We start from the raw sequence: 10648 nt of genomic DNA, 5'->3' as shown, positions 1-10648 counted from the left end.
GACAACCTCAATCTGTAGCCAGTGTTTGTATTTCTTCATATTTTGCTTTCACTTGGATTAGAAGGACAACATCTAGAAGTAAAATTTCGTTTTCAGGGCATGCTATTATCTTTTCTTTTTTTAAACCCATACCTTACATCAAAATCAATACTGGTTCTAAGGCAGAAGAGTGGTGAGGGCCAGGCAATGGGGGTGAAGTGATTTGCCCAGGGTCACACAGCTAGGAAGTGTCTGAGGCCAGATTTGAACCCAGGACTTCTTGTCTCTAGGCTTGGCTCTCAATCCACTGAGCCATCTGGCTGCCTGCACAGGCTATTATTTTAATTAAAAATCATGTTTGTTTTTTTTTTCATGAAAAGAAAAAACAAGTCGATTGTTTCCTTGAAATACTACCATGAGAAATGTTATTGTGAGGACTGTATATAGCCATTTACTTGATGGCAGCCTTTTGGAAGTCAGACATAATGTTTGCTGAATGTAGAAATGAATGCATGTGAGGGCAGGTCAGTGGATTGAGAGCCAGGTCTAGAGATTGGAGGTCCTGGGTTCAAATTTGACCTCAGACACTTCTTAGCTGTGTGACCCTGGGCAAGTCACTTAACCCCCATTGCCTAACTACTCTTCTGCCTTGGAACCAATACACAGTACTGATTCCAAGACGGAAGGTAAGGGTTTAAAAAAAAGAAATGAATAAATGTGGGACAGTTAGGTGACTCAGTGGATAAAGATCCAGGTCTAGAGATAGGAGGTCCTGGGTTCAAATCTAACCTCAGGTACTTGTAACCTTGGACAAGTTACTTAACCCCAGTTGCCTAGCCCTAGCTGTTTTGGCTTGGAACCAATGCTTGGTATTAATTCTAAGATGGAAGAAAAGGGCTTACAAATAAATGAATGAATAAAGAGATAAATGGATGAATGTCTATGGCAGGGAAAGGTCGTTCTACTTTTGCTCTTTGGGAACATCCCCCTGCTCCATCAGGGACCATTTCCCATTTAGCCAACCCATAGGACTGTCCCTCTGTGTGCCATGCTTGATGGAAAATGTGCTTGAGAAGGTTGTCCCCATTCCACTAAGAACAGATTAAATGTCATTTTTATTTCACACAAAAATGTACAAAACAACAGGTGAGTGATTTTAATCATTTATATTAAAAATCTAAAAGATGTGGCCGAACCATTTCCCCTGGAGTCCCGGCGGGAGTTTTTAAAGACAAGGTCATTTATTATCTTTAGCTTGACCCGCAGCAAGGACTCCCTTACCTTATTTACATGACCATCTCCTGGTCTTAATAAGGAAGGCTTTTCCCCTCCTACAAACACTTCAACTCAAGCCCAGACCAGAGTCCCAAAGTCGTAAGGCCAGAGCCCTGCGAGGTCCACTGTCCAGGGCCTGCACCAGTACCAGTCCAAATCCGAGAGACCACCGAGGCCTTCCATAACATGGAAATCCCCATCAGGAGTCCAGGAGGAACTGGGAAAGGCCAGACAACCTTATCTCAGCTTCCTGGAAAGGTAGGCATAAACCAGTCATGTCATCTTCATGGGAAAAAGGGTTGGAGCCAGCTGTCCAGCCCTGGAGCTCAATGGGATCAGGATTGGGGGGGAGACAGGCAGGAAGAGGGGGAAGTGGTCAAGAGAAGCTGGGATGGGGGGAAAGTGTTTTTGTGTTTCTTTTTTAAAACTTTTCCCTTTTCGTTATAAAATGAGAAATATGGTCATGGATTTTTATATTCACATTATAGCAATATTAAAACTCAGCTGAAGTTCAAGGTCAAGCCTAGGGCTTTAGAGGTGGGATGCTATGCCCCACACACGCCTCACTGCAGCAGGGCCCGGACCTGTTTGGAGGTGGTGTCATCATTCAGATGCCTGGTGGTGTACCTGAGGGAAGAATCACAGGATGATGGCATTTAGGACTGGAAAGGATCTGAGACTTCATTGAGTTCAACCCATTTATCTTATAGATGGGGAAACTGAGGCCTGAAGAGATGAAGGGGCTTGCCAGAGGTCATGTGAGTAATAAGCCTTAGGACTGTGATTTGAACTCATGTCCTCCTGACATCAGTTCCTAGACTCTGATATTAATTCTTGGCAGTGTAAAAATTAAATAAATCTCTTAAAATTAATATAATCAATAATGAAAATATTATATTTTAAGAGATTTATTAATGATCATTAGAAGTAAAGGAATAAAAAGGTAACAAAATAAAAAAACCACGTGCCTATGGCTAATCAGCCTGTTCAAAATCCCTGCTTACCAGCACCATGGTCAAGACAGGGAGCAAAACAGGCAGACCAGGAATGCCCACTGAATTTTATCCTCTGTCTACAGGAAGTATGTAAGGACAGAAAGTCAGTGGGCTCCTGGGAAATGTAGTTTTTAGGGTAACAGATTTCTAATTATATAGCAGGTAGGTGGTTCCAGAGCTTTGAGTGCTGGATCTGGGAGTCAGGAAGACCCGAGTTCAAATCTGTCCTCAGACACTTACTAAACTTTTTGACCTTGGGTAAGTCACTTAAACCTGTTTGCCTCAGTTTCCTCAGCTGTAAAATGGGGATGATAACGACAGGGTTGTTGTGAGGATCAAATGAGATATTTGTAAAGCACTTAACACAATGCCTGGCACACAGTAGGAGTTCATCAATGCTTATTCCTTCTCTCCCCTTTCCACTTGACCCCAAAGACTAATTGTGTTTGAGAAATGGGGTACCTTCCTCTTCTCCACCATGGTCTTTCTTTTAGAACTTCTCTAAGAACCTCGTAGGTGATATGGTGAGGAGGGAGAGAATGAGGTTTCTAGTCTGACTTTGCCATTTCATTCGTTCTCTACCTTCTAGGTTGGGAGAAGTCAGCCCTAATGACCTCAAAGGGTTAGGAGGATGGCAATATTTTAGAGCTGGGAGAGACTTTAGTCCATTCTTTCATTTTTACAGATAGAAGAAATTCTTCCCCAGAGGGTGTGTGAAGATCTGCCTAGAATGAGTCAGTGGCAGAGCCGGTACCAGAACCCCCCACATCCTGGTTCCTAGTCCTGAGCTCATTCCAGCCAGACATCCCCACCTTCTATATTCCCTCCCCCCGGGAAGAGGATGGATTACTCTATTGCAAACCTTCTTAGGATTATTAGTTTGTTAAATGCCTTTGCTTTGAGCCACTTGTGGCTTCTGGCTGACTAGAAAAAAACAAAACCACTTCCTAGTGGGGGCCCATAAGTGGATGTAGATCACAGAGAACCTTCAAGCTGGAGTAGCGATGCAAGTGTGTGTGTATCGCCCGAAGAGGCATGATTTGCTCATCTAACAGATGGAGCCGAAATCCTATGGGCGAGCTCAATGGAAGTTTCATGGTCCGTTTTCAGGGTCAAGACTCACCTCAGTGCATTCAGAAGCCCCTCCGTGCTGTTGGAAGGCTGGTCTTTAAGAACTTTAATACAGCCCTTCATCTGAGGAGGCAAGCCGTGATAGTTAGACCCTGGTGGAGCAGGGAGATGCCTAGGCAAGGTCCCACTCCAATGAATCTGGAAGCGGTGGTGACCCTCATCATGAGATCACTAGCCTCATCTCCTTTGGCCCCTGTCCTGGCCCTACTGAGCTCTGGACTCTATCCCCCCCAACCCCCCTACACCTCCCGCCATCTTGGAATTAGGCCAGCGGGAGCTCACATCAATTTTAGATGTCTTGGCAAAGGCCCCCACTGGGTGCACATGGTCGTAGAGGATGATGACGCCCACCATGACCCGCATGCAGAAGAGGAGAGTCTCAGTGTTGGTGAACCGGCTCCTGTACTCTCTGTCCCGGGGGAGAGACAAGAATAAGTGACTTGGAAGGCAAGAAGTTCAGGTCCTGGTCCTGACACTGACTCAGTGTAGCCTCCTGTAGTTTTCTTCTCCTCTCTTGGCCTCAGTTTCCTCATTTGTACAATGAGAGAGTTGGAATATATAACTCCTTTTTTTTTTTTTAAAGCTCTTACTTTCTGTCCTGGTAACAATTCTAAGATAGAAGGGCAAAAGCTCGGCAGATGGAGTTATGTGACTGGTCCAAGGTCACACAGCTAGGAAGTATCTCCTGGCACTCCAGCCACTGCACCACCTAGATGCCCTTGGACATGACTTCTAAGCTATTTCTCAGTTCTACCAAAAAGTCCTGAGTAGCTCTAACATTCTATATCTGGCGTCCTAACATTTCTGAATTCTAAAGTATTCTCCTAAGCTATTGTCTCTGTCTTAACAGTCTAAGGGCTACAATAATAATAATAGCATTGACACATTGTTTTTAGGTTTATAAAACACTTTAAATATATTATCTTATTTGGCCCACACAAGTGTGTAGAGTAGGTATTATAATTATTCTTGTCTTACAGAAGAGGAGACTGGGAATGGGCATCACACAGCCAGTAAATGTACAAGGCAAATGGGTAGCTGGGTGGCACAGTGGATGGGGAGCCAGGACTAGAGATGGGAGGTCCTAGACTCACTTCTGTACTCAGACATTTCCTAGCTGTGTGACCCTGGGCAAGTCACTTAACTCCATTTTGCCTAGTCCTTGCCCTTCTGTCTCACAGTTGGTATGAGGACAGAAAGTAAGGGTTGTTTTTTTTTTTTAATGGACAAGATTTGAACTCAGGTCTTCCTGACTCCAGGTCCCACATTCTTGTCTACTGCACTACCTAGTCAAGGTTCTAAGATTTCTGATCGTTCTACTATTCAATGATGTAAGGTTTCTACCAGTCTCTATTCTGGCATGCATATCCTGAAGTCTTTTTCAACTTTAATTGCCTCAGGAAAATAGAGGCAAACAGGGTGAAGTGACTTGCTCAGGGTCATACAATTAGTAAATGTCAGAGGCCAGATTTTAACTCAGGAAGAGGATTCTTTCTGACTCCAGGTCCAGGGCTCTATCCACTGTGCCACCTCGTTGCCATGTGGGCCCTGCTAAAGACCTGCTCCTTGCCTGCCAGTTACATAGATCTCTGCTGCCCAACTACGATGGGCTGACCAAAGATAGAAGATTGGGTGGGTGAGATTGGGTGCTGGCTCTACTCACGGTGTCTCCAGCATCACCCTGCAGACACAGGCCATGGTGCTCAGACAATCTGTAGTGTCCTCAATGGGGAGCGTCTTGTTCTGGGAGGAGAGAGCAGGACCCAGCCACTTGCCTGACTTGTGCCCCCTCTGGCCCCCTACCCACTTTCAGGGGCCGTCCTCTGACCAGACCAGGGCTTCCCCAAAGGCAGATCCCCTGCTCAGTGGAGACCATTCGTTCCTCAGAAGGGAGGTAATTAACCCATCAGGTTGTGTGCCTCTCTTTGTAGACCCAGTGGTTAGTACTGTGCCTGGCACATAGTAGACATTAAAATAGATGTTTGTTGACTTGACTTGTCTCATTCTCTATCATTTTATTTTATTTCTAAAACCTTTACCTTTTATCTTGGAATCAATACTGTTCCAGGGCAGAAGAGTGGTAAGGGCTAGGCAATGGGGATTAAGTGACTTGCCCAGGGTTACACAGTTAGGATGTGTCTGAGGCCAGATTTGAACCCAGGACCTCCCATCTCTGGGCCTGGCTCTCAATCTACTGAGTCACCTTGCTGTGACTCCCTCTGCCATTTTAATGATTCACCCTAGGAACTCTCTCCCCATTTCCAACATTTTCCAATGTGTTGATGCCACCATCTTGTTTCTCTGCTTCTGCTCATGATGCTAGTCTCCCTCACTGGAAAAAGTCTCCTAATCGATCTGCTTTGACCCATTCTAGATGGAGGTGTGTAGCCTCAGCGGAGCCTCATGACTACTTGGCAGTTTTATGGTCCTTCACTCCTCCCTGAGATGGTGTGGCTGTTGAAGCCACATTGGAGATAAAGGAGATAAAGAGTGAGGAGGGGATGTGGGGATGTGTATGTGTGTGTGTGCAAACATTCAAAAAAGGCCAGCTGGGAAGGTTTTCTCAGTCCCCCAAGGGACTGCCAGGGCTGCCCTGAAACCTCCCCATTCCAGAGACTTTCTTCTGCCCCCAAGATTTAAGACTTTCCCCCACCTGCCCCCAGGGGGGCTCTTACCTCAGATACAAACTTAGTGGTTGCATTGCTTAGAGTTTTGAGCATGGGGGTGGCTTCTGCATAGAAGAGGGACATTCGGTTGGCCATTTCGTTGTTGACTTCACTCTCAGCATCCAGCTGCAAGACCCAGAAGGGGAACGGTGCTGGGTACAGGCCACACCGTGGAACTGGTCTAGGGAGGCCACCCAGATCCACCACTTCCACACCCCCATCCCCCACAGCCGGGGAGCCAGCTTTGTCTGACCTTGGCTGAGAAAGGTAACCCAAGAGGCCTGGATATGGACGGATATTCAACATCCGTTTGGTGGCTCAGAACCCCCAAAAGTCAGAGCTGAGAAGCCCTTGGAACAGAGAATGCCAGAGCTGAAAGGAGCCTTAGAACACGGGCTGTCAGGGCTGCGAAGGGCCTTAGATGATATACTATCAGACAGGAAGAAAATTTAGAATAAAGACTTTCCCGGATGGAAGGGTCCTTCGAACACAGAATGTCCGCCCTGTGGGAGACTTTGAAGATCACCCAGGTCAACTCTCTCATTTTCCAAGTAAGAAACCAGGCCCAGGGAGGGAAAATGACTGATCCAAAGTCACTGAGCCACGATGACAGAGCCAATAGCAGATCCATCCTGGCTCCTTCTCTGCCGTTTCCTAATGGCTTACGAAAGTTCATTCTCTGCCTCCTTTCTTTCCCCAGCTGACTCAGCCTTACTTTTCTCTCCCATCCTTCTCTCTGCCCACTGTCTCACCTGTAAGTTATTAATACGGTTTCGGCTGATGGTTCTTCTGTAGTAACTGAAGTCATTCTGAATGGCCGGGTTTGTCATCTGCAAGAAAGAGGCAGCTTTAAGGACCATCAAGCCCTGGACCCACCTCCCCAAAGAACCATCAGGATCAGACAAAGCACTAGAGAGGGGCAGTGAAGAAAACACCTGAGATCTGCATCTTTGGGTCCATTTTTTTCAAGATGAAAACCAAATAAAAATCCTGGGTGTGTGTGTGTCTGTGTGTATGTGTCTGTGTGTGTGTCTGTGTGTGTGTCTCTGTGTGTGTGTGTCTCTGTGACTGTGTCTGTGTCTGTGTGTATGTGTCTGTGTGTGTGTCTCTGTGTGTGTCTCTGTGACTGTGTGTGTGTCTGTGTGTATGTGTCTGTGTGTGTGTGTCTGTGTGTGTGTCTCTGTGTGTGTCTCTGTGACTGTGTGTGTGTCTGTGTGTATGTGTCTGTGTGTGTGTCTCTGTGTGTGTGTCTCTGTGACTGTGTGTGTGTCTGTGTGTATGTGTGTGTGTGTCTCTGTGACTCTGTGTGTGTGTGTGTGTGTGTGTGTGTGTGTGTGTGTGTGTGTGTGTGTTGTCTGTCTCTTTCCACCACACTTCTGACCTTGCAGTCGGGTCCTTTACAACAGGGTAGTAAAGACTTGGTAGCCCCTGGAGAAGCAGGTCCAAGAATGGATTATTTCAGGGCAGGATCCAACCACTTTGTCTTCCCCCTTTAATTTCTCTCCCATATCCAGGCTCCCAGAGGTTACCTTGAGCTCGTCAAAACTGAGTGTGAAGTGCAGAATTTCAGCAAACTGCTTGGCGAGGGCTTGTTCCCTCTCTAGGTGCTGCGTCGGGGCGTAGGGGGGGCTGGTGAGGGCTTCTAGGAGGCTCCTCAGGGCGTTCTCTGGAGGGGAGACACATGGAGAGAGAGGAGAACATGCCTGGGTCAGGCCTGAAGAGCCCCAGGGTCTCTTTTCTCCCTCCCTAAGTCCCTGGCATCCTGCAGTCCTCTGGAGGTCCTGAGTCCAGTGTCTCACTCTGAGCCTCTCTTGTACAGCCTTCTATTAGAGGTCTCCCCCCCTTGGCTGGGATGATCAGAATGCTGGGCCTAGGAGGATGGACTCTCATGGTGATTCTTTTGAAATATGATAACTAGCATTTAGATTTACAAAACACTTTATATATAGTATTTGACTGGATCCTTGCCACAACTCTAGAAAATGATGCTCTTAGAATGAATTAGGAAACTGAGATTGAAAGAGATAAAGTGACTGACTCAGAGTTTCCCAGCTAGTAAGTGTGAGGCAGAATTTGAACTCAGGTCTTCCTGACTCCAAGACCAGCCCTCTATCTATGTACGTAAACAGCTTTGCGAATTATAAAGTTCTATATACATTTATTAGTTCCAAGGAATCTGTCTCAGATGGAATCATCAGCGTATCCATCTTTACTTATCTTAACCTTCCATCCTCATTGCTTGGTACTTACTCCTTTTTACTGCAACAAGCATGTATCATCTGTTCTTATTCTGCACGTAGCACTATGCTAGGCCCAGTGAGAGGGGCAGGAGGAAATATCATGTTTAGGTAAGAACTGAGGGGACTATGCCACATCCAGAGATAACAATAATGTTATTTTTAAAATTTCTACATTGATTATTTTATTGATTATTCTTCCTTTTTGTGAAAATTGTCCCCATCTTTCTTTTCTTTTCTTTTTTTGGTTTTTATTCGCATGCAAAACCCACTTCCATATTGGTCATTGTTCTAAGAGTACTCATATAAAACCCAAACCCCCAAATAAAACTGTAAACACACTGGTAGTATGCTTTGATATGCATCCATCTGACTCAATTGTTCTTTGCCTGGAAGGGGATAGCGTTCCTCATCATGTCTTTCATCACTGGTCAATATTGTTGTTAGTGTGTAGTACAATGTTCTCCCAGTTCTGCTTATTTTGCTCTGTATCAGTTCCTGCAGATCTTCCAGCTTTTTCTGAAATCATCCTGCTTATCATTCCTTATGGTATAATAGTATTCCATTACTAACACATACCACAATTTGTTCAGCTATTCTCCAATTGATATCCCTTCAGTTTCCAATTCTTTGCCACCACAAAAAGAACAGTTATAAATATTTTTGTGCAAGTAGATCCTTTCCCTTTTATCTCTTTGGGATACAGACCCAGTAGTGATATTATTGAATCAAAGGGTATACACAGTTTTATAAACCTTTGGGCATAGTTCCAAATTGCCTTCCAGAATAATTGGATCAGTTTACAACTCCACCAACAATGCATTAGTGTCCCAATGTTGTCACATCTCCTCCAACATTTATCATTTTCCTTTACTGTCATATTGGCTAATCTGATAGGTATGAGGTGGCACCTCAGAGTTGTTTTAATTTGTATTTCTCTAATTAAGAGTGATTTGGAATGTTTTTTCATATGATTATTGGTAGCTTTGATTCTTCATCAGAAAACTGTTCATATCCTTTGACCATTTGTCAATTGGGGAATGGCTTGTATTATTATAAATTTGACTTAGTTCTCTGTAAATCTGAGAAATTAAACCTTTGTCAGAAAATTTTGTTATAAAATTTTCCTGTTTGTTGTTTCCCTTCTAATCTCAGTTACAATGGTTTTGTTTGTAAAAGGCTTTTTAGTTTAATCATCAAAATTATTTCTTTTACAATTTATAATACTCACCATCTCTTATTTGGTCATAAATTCTTTCCTTCTCCAAAGATCTTCCAGGTAAACTATATTCCCCTAAGTTAGTTATGATATCACTCTTTTTATCCAAATCATATACCCATTTTGACTGATAATAATATTATGTGAACTCAAAAGAAGTAGGAATAGCAATCATGCTCTCAGACAAAGCAAAAGCAAAAATAGACCTAATTAAAAGGGATAATCAGAGAAACTATATTCTGCTAAAAGGTACCATAGACAATGAAGCAATATAAAAAATTTTACATTAAGTTTCTCTTATAAAGGCTTAATTTCTCAACTATTTGGAGAGCTGAGTTAAATTTATAAGAATATAAGTCATTCTCCAATTGATATGAATAGGCAGTTTTCAGATAAAGAATTCTCTAAATCACTATTGATTAGAGAAAGGCAAATTAAAACAACTCCAAGATACCAACTCATACCTATAAAAAATGACAAATACTGGGGGGAATGAGAGAAAAATAAAGACACTAATACATTGTTGGTGGAATTGTTAACTGGTTCAACTATTCTGGAGAACAATTTGGAACTAGACCCAAAGAGTTATAAAACTATGTATACCCCTTGACCCAGAAACCCACAACTAGATCTGTATCCCAAAGAGACAAAAGGAAAAGGATATATGTACAAAAATATTTATAGCAGTTTGTGTGTGTGTGTGTGTGTGTGTGTTAGCAAAGGATTGGAAATTGAGGGAATGATCATTGATTGGGGAATGGATGAACAAGTAGCATATGATTGTGATGGAGTATTAATTTTTTCATTTAATTTTTAAAAAATCTTACCTTCCATCTTAGAATCAATACTGTGTATTGGTTCTAAGGCAAAAGAGTAGTAAAGGCTAGGCAATGGGGGTTAAGTGACGTGTCCAGGGTCACACAGCTGGGAAGTGTCTGAGGTCAGATTTGAACCCAGGACCTCCCATTTTTGGGCCTGGCTCTCAATCCACTGAGCCACCCAGCTGCCCCCATGATGGAGTATTATTGTGCAGTTGGAAATGACAAGGGCAATGGTTTTAGAAAAACATAGCAAGACCTACATGAATCAAAGCAAAGTAAAGAAATGAACCATAATGACAATTTTATACTGCTGATCAACATGAAA

General features: G+C 43.7%; 1 protein-coding gene across 4 annotated transcripts in view; it reads right to left on the bottom strand.

The window, feature by feature from the left end:
- Positions 1-1075: 1075 nt before the first annotated feature.
- Positions 1076-10648, bottom strand: part of LOC100025096 (CYFIP-related Rac1 interactor A-like) — a 32155-nt gene continuing 22582 nt past the window's right edge. For all 4 annotated transcript variants that reach the window (XM_007492838.3, XM_007492839.3, XM_007492840.3 and 1 more), the window contains 7 exons: positions 7576-7712; positions 6799-6876; positions 6056-6172; positions 5044-5123; positions 3663-3789; positions 3373-3443; positions 1076-1881 (listed from right to left, as the gene is read on the bottom strand). In XM_007492838.3, coding sequence (XP_007492900.1) covers positions 1818-1881; positions 3373-3443; positions 3663-3789; positions 5044-5123; positions 6056-6172; positions 6799-6876; positions 7576-7712 — 674 coding nt within the window. In that variant the 3' untranslated portion in view covers positions 1076-1817. The remainder of the gene's footprint in view (positions 1882-3372; positions 3444-3662; positions 3790-5043; positions 5124-6055; positions 6173-6798; positions 6877-7575; positions 7713-10648) is intronic.

The sequence above is a fragment of the Monodelphis domestica genome, chromosome 4 (genome assembly GCF_027887165.1).
Source record: "Monodelphis domestica isolate mMonDom1 chromosome 4, mMonDom1.pri, whole genome shotgun sequence".
NCBI lineage: Eukaryota > Metazoa > Chordata > Mammalia > Didelphimorphia > Didelphidae > Monodelphis > Monodelphis domestica.
The sequence above is the reverse complement of the archived record's forward strand: the minus strand, read 5'-3'. Positions and strand labels throughout refer to the sequence as shown.